Source organism: Microcebus murinus, chromosome 14, assembly GCF_040939455.1.
Source record: "Microcebus murinus isolate Inina chromosome 14, M.murinus_Inina_mat1.0, whole genome shotgun sequence".
Lineage (NCBI taxonomy): Eukaryota > Metazoa > Chordata > Mammalia > Primates > Cheirogaleidae > Microcebus > Microcebus murinus.
The window spans coordinates 12923650-12943259 of record NC_134117.1 but is presented as its reverse complement, the minus strand read 5'-3'; the positions used below and the strand labels follow the sequence as shown (position 1 = coordinate 12943259).

Here is a 19610-nt window from a genome sequence, read left to right as displayed (position 1 = left end):
TTTCCTATATGAACTGCACTCCAGGGCAACCAAACCACAGAGGAGAAAAGTTTCTCTCTGTTGAAGTAGTCTAGCTAAAATAAATGAACAATAGACTAAGACGATAACCATGTGGCCACGCTAATGAACCTAATGAATTCATGGACCTAGGCAATGGTCATCGATGACTGCTAACATCACACAAGGAGAGAGAAGCAGACATACTATGTCCCCTGATATGCCTCAATAGGAAAGACCATGAAGTGGATTTGCCAAAAATTCAAACTTGAATCTGATTAAACCTCTAAGTTAACCTGCCAATTTGCAAAAAAACAAAACAAAACAAAACAAAAAGGGATAGAATGTGCTATGTAACACTGTAAAACCCACAGTGTAGGAAACTATAGAACTATAGGATAAACTACCAGTTTGAATATCTAGTAAATTGTGAAGGAGAAAAACAGGAGAGGGACCTATACACTAAGTAGGACCTGAGAGGCATATCCTTTAGTTGCTGTGTATAGCCCTCATTTGGATGCTGACTCAAACTGAAAAAAAAAAGTATGAGACAATTGGGAAAATGCTGATGTTAATTGGATATTTGATGACACTGAAGAACTAATTTTTAAGTGTGATAATGGTATTATGGTTATGATTTTAAATTTAAGGCTATTAGAACAAGGTATAATAATTATGGAAAGTTAATAGATATGTAAATGTGTTTATAGTAATCATTTCACTATGGATATGTATCAAACACATTTTTAAGGTTATTAGAAATCTATGATTTTTATCTAATATTTTAAAATTCAGCTTTAAAATGTTTATTTTGCAAGAAGCTAAAAAATAAACTCTTGCCTGCAGCCAACAGACCCACTAGGAAACCTAGACTCCCACGGGATTCATTCAACAATTAGTTACAGAACACCTACTATATACCAGGTTCCCTTCTAGACACTGTGCATGCAAAAGTGGCCAAAACTCAACTTCCTTGTTTCCATAAAGCTTATATTATTAGTGACTCTTAACCAACACATGGATAATTCTTGCCAGGTCCCATGCACTGTGCTAAGCACCTAATGTGTATGAATTCATTCTATCCTCACAACAATCCTCTGCGGTAAGTGGAATTATTATCCCCATTTTCCAGATTTAAAAAAACTGTGGAATAGAGAAGTTGAGTCCCTTGCCCAAGGTCACACCGTGAGTGTAGGATTGGAACCCAGAGTCCACACCCCCTTCCTCTCTCCCACCAACACAATCCACCCGAGACTGCCCTGAGTCAAAGGTAAACCCAACTCACTTGCTTTTCCTAAGCGCGTGCTCCACGCTGTGCCCACGGAACTTCTTGTAGTAGTCAATGAAGGAGAAGGGCAGGGTGATGTTCAGGGGGTTAGTTCTGTCTGGGGCAGCTGCTCTTTTGCGAGATTCAAACGCAATCATTAAGTCAACCCAGGCAGCAGGCCGTTTGATTTTGAATTGTTCGATGAAATCCTCTCCAAAGATTTTACACAGAAGTTTTTCAAATTCATAATCTACTCCTAAGGATCCATAGGGTCCGCCTGAGTGGAGAACAAAGTGGGAACCCACGATGTTAAAAACCATCTGAAGCTGAATCCAACCTCTGAGAAACAGGCCTACCCATTGTCCATCTCTGAAGCACAGAGTGAGGCAAACTTGGACCCACTGAGCAAGCAGACTACAGCTCTAAGTTTTCACTTACACTTCAAAACCCTTAGTTTCTTGTCATTCCATATGGAGAAACTTTTTCCTACAGAAATTTCTCTTCAACCATCTGTTGTAAATCAATTACATTTTAAGTAAAGTAAACATTTTTGTCTAATGAGGAGCATTATGGTATTCCCACCCAAGAAATCCAGGGGCAGGGTCTGGAAAATCAGCCTCATCTAGCCCCTGTGTGATCCACTAATCAGCCCCCTCCCCAAAGAGAAAGAGCATGTTCTTTGGGTTGGAGATCTTCATGCAAGACAAGATATCCTGAGACCTCCCTAGAAAGCTGACCTTAGCACTATGTCATAGGCAACATTGAATTACAATCACGTCCTTCCAGAACTTTCAGAAAGCAGGCTTGCTTTATGCCAAAACCCAAGTCGTGGTGGTTTGTGTTGTAAAGAACATCTAATTGCATTTTGCTTTCCAGTTTCAAACAGGCGTTGGTATCCTCTCCCGCCTACGATCCCACATGCTAGTGGCATTGAGAAGGGAACTCTGAGAGAGACCGGAAACAAGTGAAACAGAACTGCCAGGAAATGGCTCAGGTATGAAGAAATTAGCCAACAGCTCACCTGTTGCTTTATACAGTTCCTTAAGGTGTCCCTCCGGTAACCGTATCTGATGGACTGTCAGGTCTACGGTGCCACCGCCACTGTCCACAACCACATACTTGTCACCTGGCACAAAAACAGCCATCTTTTACACAGACTGTGGGTCAACCCCATTTGAAACAAGCTGGTAGGTGATGATTAGGTATGCCCAGCTAAGTGACTAGTACAACGGTTTTGCAGCACGGGGAGTCATTCACGACTACAGAGAATGCAGTCGTATCTGCCCAGGAGGGCGGGTTAGGCATGGATGAGGGAGAACCCAGATGAGGGAATCTTTAGGAGTCACACAGTGCTGCGTACCCGGCACATACTATTGGGCAACTTCCTGCCATGTGAACAGCGCCCTGGAATTACCTGCTGTTTAACACAAGACTTATTCTGGAACTGGTGAGTTCCAAGTCCTACCTTTCTTCCAAAGAGTCCACGTGGTTTTACAACATGCAAAATTATAGCTCCCCAAACAGCTCTCCCTGTGTGAGTGGTCTTTAAAACCCACTGGTTCTGAACGTTTTCCAAAAGTGCAAAAGGGACAAATGGGAATGCTTTTTTGCCAGCAGCACAAAAAGATCCAGCAAGAGCAAAGGACATTGAAGGACGCTACCTTCCTCCAGCTCGGACCAGATTTCTCCTATGACATTCTCCACCAAAAAGGTCCGACTCTGCCGATTACGCCGTATGTGTTCCTTAGCTAGTGGCCGACAGAAAGAAAATGACGACGGGTAAGAAAGCATGAAAAAGCGGACAGTCATCTGCAGTCAGTGGAGGCAATAGCATGAGGAGATTTAGGGATGGAACATTAGTGACACTTGACCAAAATGAGTAAATAAATACAATGTCAGGAAATCACAGAGCCAGATCTTCTGGGAGGAAGTAGCTATTTCCACCGGCCTTCATCTATTCATCCCCTCGGCAGCTTTGGCCTGTGCCCGCCACAAAGCCCACCCTGACAGGAATTCCCTCCTCCCAGTGACATTTTTTGGGGAACAGGTTAATAAAATCGGCCGGTTTCCCAGCTCTGCTGCCCCAGGGAGGAAGCTATCTGCCAAGCTGCCTGCAGTGTGCTCTGGTTTAACAATTTCACATCAAGGAGCCTTGTCTGATTCAAGGAATGCGGGGTATGTTTTCCTAATGTGGATCCCAGATAAGGGCTTGGGGGCCATTTCCTGACCCTGTTGAGGCCGATACGCGCGTCCGCCACAAGGTGGCGCGTCGCCACAAGCTCCGCACTCTGCAAAGCCCGCCCCGCTCTCTGCACGAACACGGAGGGACAACCTCTGCTTCCGTCCACAGCTCCGGCCCCGGCGTGGGGTACTGAGTGGCCGGGACGCCTGGGAGGCGGACAGGGCACAAATCACTGTCCTTCTGTTCAGGAGGAAACCAGGTCAGGCGAGGTTAAGGGACTTGCAGTTCCCACGACTCTTGCCTCCTAGCCTGAAATCAACCCTAGGACCACAGACCCTCAGGCCTCTGAGATTTAACAGGTCACAGGGAGGTACGACAGAGCAGCATTGTGGAATGTTTAGACGTGAGAAAGGTGCTGCGAGGGGTACCTGGGGAGGAGCAGGACACAGCCACGGTGGGAGTTCTGGCAAATCACTTAACCCCTCTGGGCCTGTTTCCTCACCCATAAGACAGAACAATAATAGTTGGCCTAAGTCCCTGGCGGGCAGAGCAGGGACTGGTTCTCCAATGTTTCCCCAGGGTGACAGCCAGCACATAGTGGGTGAGAACGCAGACAAAGCACCCAATAGGAGGCCTGACAGATGAGACTACTGTGAGTGACAGAGCAGCCCTGATGCTACAGGGGTAGGCCCTGCTGTCCCTGCGCCCTGCCCTCCCCTACCTCACACCTTGCTCCCGTTTTGGTCCCTAAGCTGGTGCTGCTGATTTTGAATTGCCCTACAAACCCCTCTGTTGCTGACTGTCCAATAAAGCACCTTTGACCTGCTAGTCTCATGCAGCAAAGAACGCAGTGTTTACAAAACATTCTTCTCTGGGAATTGGAATGGCAAACAGCCACCAGCTCTGAGTTCTTCAGGGCCTGGTTCACAGTGAAGAGGGAGGTGTCTCCCAATTAAAGAGTTCCTGCAGGCCTGGGAGGCCTCCCCCAAATTCTGGGCCTCTCTTCTGTTCTCAGCACTGGCACCAAATGAACTTGGGACAGACCTCATAATGGGCATTTGGTTTTCTAAAACCATCTGGATGGCTAACGAAAAAATGGCATTCATAAAACACGGTGGCGAGAGGCTAATAAAATTTGTACTGAGCTCTCAACAAATGAGCCCATGTTTCAGGCAAATTAAGCCCAAGATTGTGAAAAATGTATCCTTTATTGATCACATTCAACCCTTTAGAAGTAAAATAATCGTGATGGCAAAACTTGTGCTGGCACCAGCTCCATCGCTCCCCAGCGGCGTCCTCTGGGCCTTGATAACAAAGGCCCATCCGAGCCACCTCAGGTGCTCCTGATTAAGTGCTCTGCCAGGCTCGCCCCAGACAGCCCCCGCCTCCTGATGGGAGGGATGTTCTCGTTGTGAAGTGAGGCTGACACCAGAGCCCCTGCCTCTCTGCCCCTCGGAGGCATGGTGGCCAACAGTTCGAGGATTTCAAAATCCGAAAAGACCCTCTGAGCACACGGAGACAGCAGCAAATTCCACGAGTCACAGGACACAGACACAGAGCAGTGTAGGGGCAGATATGATGTGTCACAGGAAAGGACACCAAACACTGAGCTCTCAGGGAAGGCAATCATTCGAAAACAGATCCCCCTCCCCTCCAAATGTGAGCGGTGTATCTGCAAACAGTTGAAAAGAGCTATGCTAGAATTAGCTGATTCTGACATGAACTTCTGTTTATGAACAACTAAGAATCAGTACGTAAGGTAGAAACCCAATCATTCCTCTTTTTCCCAATGGAAACAGTGAAGACAGAAATTTAAATAAATATCATGCTGAGTATTTAAAACATCAGTGCCTCTGTTAGCAGTGAGGCTAGCTTGGGGAGGACGAGCATGGGTAGAAAAGGGCTAATCAAGCCCTCAGATTTCAAGGGAAACCTGGTTTCATTCATTCCAGGTAAATCTGATCTAAGGCACTAACAGCCACTGGCAGGCAGAGGCAGCCGCCAGGTGACAAGGGAATCTTTTCTAGCCCCACTGCCTGGGGGCTAAGGTTCACAGACTCCTAAATCTTAGGATTAAAATGCAGAGAGGTGACCTCTGGGGCAGAGTGGCCCCTGTGAAAAGGAGGAGGAGAAACCTGCCTGGAGGAGACGGCCCGGTACCCTCTGGGCAAGGATGTACACCTGCTCAGGGTGAGCCTGGCCCAGTGCCTCGCCAGTGCAGAGACAGGCTCTGGGCATGAGGACCAAAGAAAACTTTCGGAACAAACTGTGGCAGGGACAACTTGGCAACAGTTTTCACTGATGTCTTCCCTCTCTTCTTCCTAGGCCTGCCTTCCAGGGGGCCATGGGTGACAGGTGGGTGTTTACCCTCAGGGCCTCCACCTGGGAACAGAACGTGGAGCACAGACAGCACCCAGGGCTGCGGTGCCCGGCGCCACCCGGACAGCACTCCCATCCGCGCCCATGCCCACGTGGGTGCTTTGACCCTGACCTACTGTGTCTGTAAACCCTATAGCCCTGGACAGACCCACAGAGCCCTGGATACTGGGGAACCAAGTTCTGTGACCAAGACTGTGATGAGCTTGCATGCAGGTAACTACTTAAGAGGAAAAGCTCTTTAAAGTCCTCATCCTGGGTCTCCCTACACAGTGCCCCTCCCACAGCTAAATGAGCATCACCCGGGTCAGGAAAAGTCAGCCCGGTTCATCTGCATTTTCAGCTCTCAGCTAAAACACACAATGAGCTCATCACACATGAAGTGGCCCCAATGAGTGAGTCAGCAATAAATCAACAGTCTTAATGGAAGAATTAATAACAGGCGAATGGGATTAGATTAAGAATCAGTTAATAGACAGGAAAGATTAAGAGCCTAGTAAAATTCAAGGCTAAGAACTGCTCTCAGGCTACCCCCTCAGGTCCTTGGAGAGAAGTCTCCTGAAGGCCGTTCCCCCCACCCCCAGGCACTTGGTGGGTGATGAACCAGGGTAACATTGCTTAGTTTATGGGTCCCCTGGGGGCCAGGCATGGGGGCTGAGCACAGAGGTGCTGAAAGCCAACCTCTTCCTGCAGTATCTTGACTCTTCATTACAGCACCAATTGCCTTTCAAGTCATCAGAGGCGGAGAGACACCCAGGGGTCAGGTGGGGGAGGGAGCAGGAGCGGAGAGAGAGAGCAGAGGTACCCTGTGCAAACCCAGCTCCTACTGTGTCCCTGCCGCTGTACCCATTGACGGCCGTCTTGCCACTCAGCTCGATCATCTGGTGCAGCCGCAGCTTCCGGCAGTAGATGGAGGCCGCCTCGGGCTCCAAGGCAATGATGAGCTGGTCCGAGTTCTCCGGGGAGGCCAGGCCTGCCTGGAAGACAAAAGCAGAGGCTGGGACCCGGGGCTCCCGGGCAGGTCTGCTCAGAGGACACCCACGCCTGGACTACCATCCATAAGGAGGGGCACACGCAGGCTCTGCTTTGGTGGGACATTCCCTACACAGTCCTCAGCAGAACTTGACGTCAGGGATGCTTGGGCCCCAAGCCAGGAACCCAAACATCTCAGGGTGGCCAAAGAAAATGTACAAGGACCCTTGGGAAATGCCAGGCTCTCCGGCCATGGGGCCTCTTGCACTTGGGGCTTGCTTGGCCCAGAACTGAGAGGCATGAGGGGGCAAGGAGAACATGGACTGTGGGGTCCAGATGGGGTTCAACACTTGAGTGGTGGAGGGACAGAGTTGCAAAGGCCCCAAAACTTTCCATTACAGGATGGAAGGCAGATGATCTGTCCCCAGTTACAATGGGCCACACACGGCCTGACCAAGTCGGAGCCAACCCCAATCTCTTGTGGCCTTGGAAACAAATGGGTGCCCGCCGGAGCTCAGCTAGACAGCATTTGATTTTGCTGTATGGGAATCTGACCTGCTCTCTCCAGAGCTCTAAGAGGGCTATCTGCCTGCTGGGAGTGATGTATGAACAGCAACTCCAGGAGGAAGCCACTCGTGGAATCCCATGTAGTCCCTTTTCTACAGTGTGGGTTGAAATTCAGCCAGGAGGTATCTTATTCAAAGCCTTTACCCTTTAATAGTTTCTAGTATACATGTTCTATCACATATAATAATAAATATCCCTTTAACAATCCAGTCCCCAAGTGCCCATCTCTGGCTTCCATCTACAAACATTTGGGACCTTGACCTGCAGCAGGCAGAATGCTCTGTGACATCTGATGTGTCCCAGGCACAGCCCATCTGGGCCTGGAGAAGGGTCAGCCCAGGAGGCCCAGGGACCACCTTCTGAGGATGCTCAGCTAAACAAGCTTGACCTGGCTTGACCTCTAACCAGGCCCTGCCCTCCTCCCATGCTCTTGAGCTGGAGCAGGTCTCATGTCTCACTTGCTTCTGGGAGCTACGCAGGTGCACGGGGTTTCCTTGGTCACCAGCACAAGGGAAGACAGAAGCACACTTCACTCCTGCCACCAGTGTGCTTGCTGGGGTTTTTTTGCCACTTCTTGGAGAATCTTGGGATGCTGCCTTCGTGCCCCTTCTTTGGGAGGAGTCCCCCATCCAAGTTCTATACCAGACCCTTGATGTTCAGTGATTCTTCCTGTAGACCAGGTACAGAAGGTCTTCTAATGTCACATACACACAACCTCTCACCGAAGGAGCCAGCCTAGAGTCCTAGGCAGAGGGGCTTAGGAGGCCTGATCATTGGGCAAGGAGGGGAGAGGGATTCAGTCTGGCATATTAGGAATGGAAAGGACCCTCAGGGCCCTTTGTCTCACTCCTTCACTTTATGTAGGAAGACACCAAGGCCCAGAGAGGTAGGGTGACCCACTGTCCCGGTTTGCCCAGGATAGAGGGATTTCCTGGGATGTAAGCCATTCAGTGCCAAAACCAGCACAGTCTTGTTCAAGGTACCCAACCACTATGGGGCAAAGCTCAGGTCTCTCTCATTCACTCCCGGCTCTCCTGCTCTTAGCAACTCCAGTCGCTGGGGCTGGGCCCAGGCTGTGGCAAACAAGTTTCATCGCTCCTCTACCCACATCTTCCCTGAAGCTCTGAGCGGGAACTCTGACATACACGGGGAATCTTTACATGGAAAATCCAATCAAGAAGTCCAGGGGAGTGGAGAGCCTTGAGTAAAATTCTGTGACTCGCGGGTGTCCAAGTGCCTGGTGTGTGACTGCCAATCCAGCAAAACAGTCACACACACACACCCCGCCGGGCGCTCCCACATCCTGAGCTGGCTGTGTAAGAAACACTCAAGCTGACCAGAGTCTGCCCCCGACAGCTTCGTCTGTCCCTCCCCAGCTGGGCTGGCCTGGCCCGAAGCCAAAGCTTTACTGTTTCTAATTTCCATAGGAGGTTCCCGCTGTCCCAGGAGAGGATGCAAGTGAGGAGTGGGGGTGAGGAGGGCCCCACTCCAGAGGGGAGGAGAAGGCAAAGTCAGAGAGGGGCCCGGCAGTGTCTGGGAGGCCCGGGACAAAGCACCAGCAAGAGCGCAGGGCCGTGTCCCACCAGCAAACTCCCACGGAGCCCACAGAGCAGAGCTGACCTCCCGAAGAGAAGTCCCAGAGCTGCTGTGGACTCCAAGAAAAGGAGGAAATGCTAAAAAGTGGCCCAGACTCCCCAAACCCAGACGTCTCTATGCCTTGGCTGGAGGACCCGGTGCCCGGAAGTGCCGCCTTTGCTTCTGCATGAACACTTGCGGTCACCCTCGACAGGAGCCCTCTGCCTGGCAGCCGTCAGGAGACCCGTGGGGCCATTTGCCTGGGATCAGGCCAGAGGCAACTGGAGCAGAAGAACATTCTCTCCGCCTTTACTACTTCTGCCTTCGGAGCTGGCACCTCACAGCTCCTATTCCGATGTGAGCTCTCCCTCCTCTGGGCCCCTGCGGGGCACCTAACATGTTCTGTCTCCAACTTCACAGACAGTGCAGACATGTGTGGCCTCCCCTTGCAAGACGGTATGTTTTCTAGGTGCAGCCATTGGGCCTCTTTGCCCCTAGCACGTAGGAGGTGCTCGGGAGACAGCGGCTGAGCGAGCGAGCCCGGCATTCCTCCGGCGGCCTTATCCTGCAGTTTCCTGGCCCGTGTCCCTGCTGAACTGAACGCTAGCATTCCGCAGATGTGGCCTGGGAATTCTACAAAGAGAGAGTGTCTGAACCACGAGCATGCTACCCTATTTGACACACACGCACACACAAGAATCTGAGCAGCAGGAGAACCATCGTAGTAGCTTTTTGGAGCCTTCCTCTGTGATCGCAGCTCCAGGCAGGAGAAGCAGGTGAGAAAACCACACTCAGGGAGCCCGAGGAAGTGAGGAAGTGGTGTTTACCCGACTGCTCTGCTCCTTAGCCCTGCAGCCAGCCAGGAAGATCTGCCAAGGGACTGTGTCCACAGCTGAGAACAAATGGCCAGGCCAGTTAAGTGCTCTGCTGGCCGGGCGTCAGCCTGCAAAGGGGCCACAGCTGCGCCACTTCTGGGGTTGTGCAGCGTTTCCTGGTGGTCATTTTTCACTGCAGCTTGTTCGGAAAGGGAGGCAAATGCTAGCTGCGTCTCCATGTGAGATGAGATCATCATACATATGGGAGCATCATGGATTTAACAGGTTTCTGGAACCTACCAGAGTTGCACATTTTAGGCAAAATGCCTTTAGAAATAAACTGCACTATGTCCTTCCTACCCACGATTCCCCCACCCCAGACTCAGTGGAACTATCTTCCAGTGCTAGGACTTCTCTGAAGACCTTAGAAGAGGGATCAGGTGTTCTTTCTGCTACCATCTTTCCACTGAACGCTCTTAAAGGGCCTGAAGGTGCCCTGAGTCTGTGAATTGTAAAAGATAGAGATTTAACCCCTTTCTTCAACAGCACTTGGCACAAGATGAGTTTGGGGAGTTTCACAGGGGAAACTGTCTACCCTGTCTATCCTTCTGTCTACCCTGCTTTGCAGCCCTTGTGGTCAGCGAGTCATAGACTGTCTGAGCGGAGGCCCCAGAACTCCAGACCCGCTCCTCATGACGGAAGATGCCACCCAGAGCATCAGCTCCCAGCCCGGCTTCCAAGCCTCTTTCACCTCCACCTGGCAGGTGGGAGGCTGAATGTCAGCCCCCACGTGACTATGCCACAAACTTGTGCTCAGGAGGCCTCTGCTAAGCCTGGGAGGAGGGCTCAGTTTTTCCCATGCAAACAGAGTGGATGTGACCAGTTTCTCAACTGCCCCGATGATGTAAGACCACCCATTCTACCTCATTCTTCCCGCTCTTCTCCCTGAAGTCAGCCAATGGGACGCACTTTGGGTGGCAGGGTCGGTGGGCAGCCACCACCTTGTAGAAGCAAACAAATACCCACCTGATCAAACGCCTTTTACACAGATGGATGCCTGGTGAGCATGCTCAGAGCTACTGGGCTGAGAGCTATATTTTGTGGTCAGGTACTGTATTGGTCAGGGTTCCCCAAGAAACAGAACCAATAGAGATCTCTCCCTTCCTCTTTCTTTCTTTCTTTCTTTCTTTCTTTCTTTCTTTCTTTCTTTCTTTCTTTCTTTTCTTTTCTTTTCTTTTCTTACCCTCCCTCCCTCCCTCCCCCACCTCTCTCTCTGTCTCTCTCTCTATTATAAGGACTTGGCTTGTGCAATGATGGAGACTGACAAATCCCAAGATCTGCAGTCAGCAGGCTGGAGACTCAGGAGACCTGATGGTACAATTCCTGTCAAAAGCAGGCAGGCTGCAGACCCAGGAAGAGCCAATGTTGTTCGAGTCTGAAGGCAGGAGAAAAATAACAATGTCCCATCTCAAAGGCAGTCTATAGGGAGAATTCCCTTTTTCAGGGGAAGATCAGCCTTTTGCTCTATTCGGGCTTCAACCGATGGGTTCAGGCCCACCCTTGTCAGGGAGGGCAATCTGCTGTACCCAATCTATCTACTTAAATGTTCAACTCATCCAAAAATACCCTCACAGGAACACCTAGAATAATGTTTGACCATATATCTGGGTACTCGATGGCCCAGTCAAGTTGACATGTAAAATTAACCATCACAGGTACATATCTTTTTTATTCAGTGTAATAATAAGGGGTGGGGAGGGAGAGTGGAGAGATGTTAATTTGGGCCACAGAGTCACAAGCTTCATTTCAACTCCATCCTAGGACTCTTCTAGAAGACAGGCTGAAGAGACTACAGAGAAGTCCACAAAGCAACTGTGCCACTAATATACCCCTGTCCCTAACCCAGAAGTATGAAAGGCTTCAGTGAACCACCCCCTCAGCTGTGAGCAGCCCAAGAGCGGGGCCCTGCCTTGGTCAGGTATAGAACCCACTGCCTACTACAGTCCTGGCACACAGAAAGCCGCCAGTATAGGTTTGTTCAATGAATGAATGAATGAACAAAGGATAGCTGAATGGTTGCTGCCATTTTTAAATCCAATTACTGTTTTTTTCTTTGTGTTTTTTTTTGTTTTGAGACAGAGTCTCACTTTTTTGGCTAGGCTAGAGTGAGTGCCGTGGGCGTCAGCCTAGCTCACAGCAACCTCAATCTCCTGGGCTCAAGTGATCCTACTGCCTCAGCCTCCCAAGTAGCTAGGACTACAGACATGCACCACCATGCCTGGCTAATTTTTTCTATATATCTTTAGTTGGCCAATTAATTTCTTTCTATTTTAGTAGAGATGGGGTCCTGCTCTTGCTCAGGCTGGTTTTGAACTCCTGACCTTGAGCGATCTGCTCACCTCGGCCTCCCAGAGTGCTAGAACTATAGGCCTGAGCCACTGCACCTGGCCAAAATCCACTCACTCACTGTTAATGTAACACAAGTGTCAAATCAGAATTACAAAGCATCAAAAGTTAAGCTGCAGAAACACTGTACCCAAGTTACCCAGCATGAAAAAGACAGTCCCTGTCTGCAGTGTTGTCTGTGGGCTTCGGAAGGCAAATTCCCCACGTCCATACCTCCTCTGCCTGGTTCCCTGCTCAGACCGCCTAGTGTGAGGGGCCCACCCCTCCTATCCCACCGGCTCAGGGAGACAGTCCTTGCAGGAGCCAGCCTGGGGCTCCAACAGCCTTGACAAATGTACTAGTCTCTGCACCTCTTTCCTTTTCAGGCTAAAAATAAGAATTGACCCTTCTACAGGTCACGCCTTTGTTGCTGAGGTCTTCCTGTGGGCGGGGAAAGGAAAGTCCAAACCATGAACCTTGAATATCCTCCCTGGGAAACACGCAGGACGCTGGGCAGCGTCTCCTGGGCAGCCCTGTCCCGTCTGTGGACACGGCCTGGAGGCTGACGCTACAGAAAGGCTCCGCGATGCCCAGGGCTTCCGTGAACGGCTACGCTGCATTTTCTTTCCTTCCTTTTTAAAAGAACTTGCCTCTTTCTGGAACTTCCACCCTCTTCCTTCGTCCTCACAAAAACAAATCTATTTTTGGCAGATGCATCCACTGAGCTGGATTCTCACGCTGCGCAGAGGAAGGGGAGAGCAGGGGAAACTGCCCGGGAAGGGGAGAATGGGGGGAGGGGACACCCCACCCTTGACCGTGCGCCGGCTGCACTCTGTGGGCAGCGAGGAGTCAGGCCCGAGTGAGCGCGGAATAAATTCACGACATGAAGTTTCCCGGGGCCATTTTACTATACTCTGGAGCTCAAGGCTGTTTCCATGGGTGTTTGGCTCACACATGTAACCACACACTCAACATCGGAGCGGTGCCCCTGGGAAAGGTGGACAGGACGCCTCCTGAGAGGGGTGGCAGGGACAAGGGGACAGCTATTACCTTGGTGACTTGCCACAGCCCAGCCTCAGGTGAAAACTCAGAAAACTGACTCTCAACACACGGGGGGTGGGGGGGACCCAGGCCCCAGGGGTGGGTTTTCATAAACCCAGGGCTTTAAGCACAGCAGGAGCCAGCTCTGGCCTGGGGACCAGAACAGCAGTGAGCACGGCCAGCCCTTCCTGCCTTGAAGTTAGGCCTTCACGGAAGCCCGTGCTGGCACAAGTGGTCTGCAAACAGCACGTGAGAGCTGGAGGCCCTGAGGGTGTGTGGAGAGATGTCATTTTGGGCAACAGAGTCCACAGTGGAAACATGACCTGGAAGCGTACAAAGCCAGGAAGAGAACCGAGCCCAGCTCTGTCGTTTGCTGGACTGGGCCCTGTTTCTCCCCCAGGAGGAAGCTGAGGGATGAGAAGGATCCTTGGCCCCCAGCCCCTCCTCGCTGCCTCCTGAGGCGGCCTGTGAATGCTGGGAGGTACCTAAGCTGGGCTCAGTCCCCACCGAGAGTGTCCTTGTCCTCTGGCCCATGCCTGCCCTGCCCCCTGCCCTCACCTGGTAGGCAGCTTGTCTCATGAACTGCTTGGCGGGCTGTTTCCAGATGGCAGGCACCGTGATCACCCATCTGACATCAGAGTTCTCGAACTCCGAACCTGCCTGGTCACTCAGCTCCTGAAGCCAAAGAAAATAAACAACGAGGTCAAGTGGCACCACCATTTGCGAGGGCCTGCCTCCTGTGGCTTCGCCAAGAACCCAGGCTTCCTGCTGCAAGTTCCTGGGGTGTCTGTTCCCCAGCCTCCTGAACTTACCAGCGTCAGGGAGCAAGAATCTGCTTTCTGAAAATTTAGCAAGCAGGGAGATCTAGCTCCTTTCACTCACTAACTAACCGTGGGCAGGAGAGAGGCAAATCAGAGGCAAATCCCTTCAGCCACTTCCTACTCATGTGACTTTGAACAAGTGATGACATCTCAGGCCTCAGTTTCCATATCTATACAATGGGAATAATAATACCTAGCTCATGAGGTTGTTGAGAGGGTTGCTAATTTACTGAGAGCTTGTGTGTTGACCACCTTATTAAGTACTTTGTTTACCCTGTCTCTATGAACCCATTGAAGAATCCTGTTAGGAAGGGATCATAATCCTGCCCATTTTCTACAGATGGGAATACTGAGACTTAGATATCTCTTTTGACCGTCATGCAGCTAGAGAGTGGCAGAGCCAAAATTTACACTCACACTCAGGTCTATCTTGACTCTAAAGGCCAAAGTCTTAACTAAACTGTTACTTGTGGTCTCATATCTAGAACAGTGCCTAGCCCACAGTAATGCTTAACAACTGGTGGCAGTTGTAGCCATAGTTGTCATCAGAGTCATCTACCTTATGCAAGCCCAGCATATGGGGGGGGGGAGGTTCTGCCAGAAAGGGAAGAATATGGACATGAACTAACCAAGAACCATGCTGCCCTTAATTTTGGGTTAATGTTAAACCACATCGGTAGAACCCATGTGGAAAATGGGATGGGCAGGAGCATCAGAGGTTTCTACTGGATCCATGTAGACAAAATTATGTTGCTGGACTAGTTCTCGGACTCAGTGTTCCTATCTGTAAAATGGGGACAATAAAACTAGCATTATTGGCAAGATTAAATGAAAATGCACGAGGAATGTCTGGCCCAAAGATCTCTGGGCTTTCTAGCGCAGGTGAGCGGGGTAAAGGGAAGGCTCCTAAGCGCAATGCCAATTACCAGGCAACCGACTGTAAACTCTTTAAAAGGAAACAGGCTCAAAACATGAAGGACAAATGACGGGCTTCCCTGGGCTGTCCGGAGGGTTTGGAGAAGCTGTCTGTCCCCCAGTGTGTAGGGAACAGCTTGGAAGGGAAAGGCGCTGACACTATCTGTCTCGTGTATCCGGCACTTTCACTGACTGTCCTTCACTAATGGCTGGGCCACTTCATTTCCGTGACTGCTCAGACGTTCCACTCGAGTGGACGTTCTGCCTGTGCCTATTCTTGTCAAATGCGCAGTAACCTCCACCCTCTGAACCTGCTGGCCCCTCAACTACCAGCCAGCACCCCGTGAAGTGCTAGTTCCCACCCGTTGCCTCACATAGCTCTTTCTCCTGGAATTTATTCGTGGCATGTGCCCTGCTGGGAGGAGCTGGAAGGTGCTAGAAGGTTACCTGGAGCCTCTCTGGCTGAGCTGAGCTCACAAACAATCACCCATGCCCCTGCTTGACCTTTGGGGCCATTCCCTCCACCTCCCCCCTCCCCTTCTGCACTCCTTTCCTGCTGGCAAACTTGAAACACACGCCAATGTCATGGACTCTCTCCAGTCCTCAATGTTCCCGAGTGCCCATGGCTCCTCCACACTCTCATGTGGCCTCCTGGGCCCCCAGGTACTGGCCCTGACCCTCTGTGACATTTGATCTTTGGTCCTCGGCTGACATAGGCCCACCTCAGCGTGCTCCTCCTCTTCTGCTTCTCCACCGCCTGGATGACGGGCCCAACCCTCCCCAGCTCCCGGCGCGCCTCCCAGGGCTCGTGCCTTCAGCTGGTGCCACCTTCCCGAACACATGCCAGCCCTGCTCTGCCCCTAGGACCCTCTCCTTCCCCTTTCTGGGGGCACGATGCTCTCCAGAACCCACTTCTTCCCATCCCAGCCACTCTTTCTCCTTGGTAGTCGTGATCCTTGTTCATGTTCCCCGAATGACCCCCTGGCCCTCCGAGGCTCAGGGCCCCCCTTTCGCCCTTCAGACACAGCCTCAGGATCCGAGTCTGGTGGCTCCACGTGGCTCTCCCCCACCCTGCAGGCTCTCGGGACCGCTGGGGTCTCCCGCTCTGCACTCCGGTCTGAATTCAGGTGTTGGAAACACTCCCCTGAGCAACAGTGTCGGGAGGCGTTTAGGTCATGAACGCCCTGCCCTGGTAAACGGATTGACGCTGCTCTGAAAAGGGCTGACAGGCGTGAGCTCGCTCTCTTTCATTCCTCTCCCATGTGCGGAACAGCGCTCCTCCCCCCCCACCTCCCAGAGGACTCGGCGTTCAAGGCTCCATCTTGGAAGCAAAGACCAGGCCCTCAACAGACACCAAACCTGCTGGCACCTTGATCTTGGACTTCCCAGCCTCCAGAACGGTGAGACATAAATTTCTGTTCTTTATCTATAAAGATACCCAGGCTGTGGTATTCCATGACAGCAGCACAAACGGACTATGACACTCCAATACTGCCCCAGTAGCCACGTCATTCCCCCACCAGAAATCCTTTGATGGCCCCCATTCCCCAAGAAGAAGTGCCTATGCGTGGCATCCGTGGCTCTGTATGGTCCTGTCCTGAGCTCGGTGTTCTGGCTCTACCCGCAGCCTTGCCCTTCTTCCACCCACACTTTCTCCCCACAGCTGTTTGCTGTGCCCTCTTTCCCCGGAGCTGATCTTGTGCCATTCTGTTCCACCAGCTTGAAACGCCCGCCCTTCTAGCTGCTGCCTGGGGGCCCCCCACCCCCATCCGCTCCTCCAGGGAGCCTCCCCTGATGCGCCCCACGGGACAGAATCTCTGCCTCCACCGACACCCACAGTCCCCTCGCCCGGACCCTGACCTCGCACTCCTGCAGACCGCGTTGAATTCTACACGGCCGAGCTCATTTAGGACCTGGCACATCAAAGATACTCAAAAAAAAAAACAAAACAAAAAAAGGTACTCGAATGGACGAAAGTAGTCTGGCTCTATTTCTAGAATTCACTACATTCCTCCCAGTAGTCACATAATACCAAATGCTTCTGAAGTGCCCAGTTCTTCCTGGATAGAGCTCCACGCGTCACCCGATTCCCACCCACTCGTCCCCATGCCTGTGGGCGGCCGCACAGAGTGGACAGCTGGATCCCACTTTGAGATCAGCAGTTTTCGGTGCTCTGGGCGGTCATGATCACAAAGCTTTGCAAGGACCATCCACGGGGGCTCCCACCACCAGCCTCTCCCATGGGGTCTGCTGGGGCACAGAGGAGGAGGAAGAGGAGGAGGAGAAACCGCAGCCGCCATTTCCCAAGCGGTTACCTGGTGAGGGAGGCACTGCGTGTCCAGTACTTCACTTAATAGCCAAGGACCCACAAGGTGCAGTTCCCCACCCTACTCTTCATGTTAGGAAAGTGGCCATGGCAGAGATTAAGTATCCTGCCCGAGATTGTAAAGCTGTGAAGTATGTTTCCTGGTTTTTTGGTTTTTTTTACTGTGTTATAACTCACATACCATCAAATTCACCCTTTAAAGTGTACAGTTCAGTGGGTTTTAGTATATTCACAAGGTCGTGCGACCAACCCCACTAATTTCTTCATCCCCAGAAGAAGCCCATACCTGTCAGCAGCCAACTCTCATCCTCACTCCCGAAGCCCCTGGCACTGCTGCCCTGCTTTCTGTCTCTAGGGGTTTGCCTGGTCTGGACATTTCACACAAATAGAACCTATAAAATGTAGCTTGTTATGTCTGGCTTGTTCCTTCATGTGGCATTTTCACGGTTTAGCCATGGGGTGGTATGCATCAGTACTTGTAGCTGAATAATAAATATTGCTCTGCATGGATAGACCATGGTTGTTTTTTAGCTTTTTGGTTTTTTTTTTTTTTTTTTTTTTTTTTTTTTTTTTTGAGACAGAGTCTCACCCTGTTTCCTGGGCTAGAGTCAGCCTAGCTCACAGCAACTTCAAACTCCTGGGCTCAAGCGATCCTCCTGCCTCAGCCTCCCGAGTGGCCGGGACTACAGGCATGCGCCACCATGCCCAGCTAAGTTTTTCTCTATACTTTTAGTTGTCCAGCTAATTTCTTTCTGTTTTTAGTAGAGATGGGGCCTCACGCTTGCTCAGTGTGGTGTCGAGCTCCTGAGCTCAAGGGATCCTCCTGCCTCGGCCTCTCAGAGTGTTAGGATTACAGGCGTGAGCCACTGCGCCCGGCCTAGACCACGTTTTGTTTATCCATTCCTCCGAGGATAGACATGTGGGTTGTTTCCACTTTTTGTCGTGATGAATAATGTTGCTATGCACACTGCATGTGTTTGTGTGGAGGTGTTTTCATTCCATGTGGGCATATACCTAGCAGTGGAATTACTGGGTCATATGGTAACTCTGTGCTTAACTTTTTGAGAAATTGCCAAACTGTTTTCCAAAGCAGCGACGCCCTTTTGCATTCCCACCAGCAGCACGTGAGGGCCCACCCTGCCGTTCTGACTGCAAGCCCACGCTTTCCCCCGCTCTCCCCCTCCCGGCTGCAGCTCCCACCCTCATAGGCAGGTGGAGCACCCCAGGGATGGAGCTGGCACGGGTGCCACCGCCTAACACAGCTGCCTGGCCTCTGTCATCGGTCCTACCTTCAGCGCCTGCTCCTTAAAGTACTGCAGGGCATAAGCAAAGATTTCAAGAGCTTTGACTTTCTTGCTGTTTGCTGCCGTCAGGTCTGTATCCATGGTGAGGTCCTGGCAGGGGGAAGAGGAACAAGACGGTAAGACGGCGACACAGGAGAAACATGTCTTCTGACTCTGGGGACTGCTTACTTGGAGATGTGGAGAATCAGTGAGCCATGTCTGTGTCTCCCGTGCTTGAGGAGGCAGGCTAGGATGGAGTGTGCCCCAGAAGGGGGCCTGGCAGCACTGTCCCTTTACTGTGTAGGAGGCCCTGGCTGTTCCCCCCAGGCCCCATCTGTACCGCTCCCTCCTCCCTTCCCCCCTCTCTCTTCTGGATCCTCTGTGAGCAGAGGTTTCGGGGCGGCACAGGTCAGGAACAGAAAACAGGCGGCAGGCACCACTCCCGATGCGATTTACACGCCATTTCCACATTTGGACACACGCGGTCACACTCAGGAGCCCCCCTGGTAGAGAGAGGCCTAGATTGTGCCAGCTCACCGGCAGGCATGATGCTAAACAGACATGAAGCTTTCACTCCCTGATAAGCTGCCAACCAAGTCACCAAAATAGAAGAGCTCCTATTTTAAGGCCTGCCCTGTCTAATCCGCTGGGAGCCCGGCATCGCTGCCTTCCTTCCTCCGCCAGAAGCTAAAGCAGACGCTCAGTGTGGTCCTCGGGCAGAGGATGCTCTGCAGAGCCCGGAGGCTGGGTGGACAGAGGTCATTAACAAATGATGAGAAAAGTCCCTCTGGAGTAGGGGCAGCGATGGGCAGAGAGCAAAACTCAGAAGGAAGCCCCCAAGTCTCTGAGCCACAAGCTCTTACTGCCAGGGGAAAAAAAAAATCAGCGTGGCCCCCAGATTGATTCAGGCTGGGTAATTATGCCTTTGGAGGAAGAAGGGGCGTTGAGTCACTAACCCGGCCACGTGGAGCCTGTGGATGGTGTCCTGACCTATCTGCGCTTGCTCGCCCCTCCCAGCCAGCCACCTCCTGCTCCCGATGCTCAGCAAAGACACCGCAGCTCTGGGGCGGCGGCCCCCAGGCTCGGAA

At 51.6% G+C, this 19610-nt stretch overlaps 1 protein-coding gene across 5 annotated transcripts in view; it reads right to left on the bottom strand.

Moving 5' to 3' along the window:
• HSPA12A (heat shock protein family A (Hsp70) member 12A) overlaps positions 1 to 19610 on the bottom strand; it is a 145523-nt gene that overhangs the window by 6635 nt on the left and 119278 nt on the right. For 4 of the 5 annotated variants that reach the window (XM_012774768.2, XM_012774787.2, XM_012774777.2 and 1 more), the window contains 6 exons: positions 18529 to 18633; positions 13736 to 13852; positions 6628 to 6799; positions 2926 to 3012; positions 2286 to 2390; positions 1283 to 1541 (listed from right to left, as the gene is read on the bottom strand). In XM_012774768.2, coding sequence (XP_012630222.1) covers positions 1283 to 1541; positions 2286 to 2390; positions 2926 to 3012; positions 6628 to 6799; positions 13736 to 13852; positions 18529 to 18633 — 845 coding nt within the window. The remainder of the gene's footprint in view (positions 1 to 1282; positions 1542 to 2285; positions 2391 to 2925; positions 3013 to 6627; positions 6800 to 13735; positions 13853 to 18528; positions 18634 to 19610) is intronic. The other variant, XM_076009760.1, reaches the window with a different exon arrangement.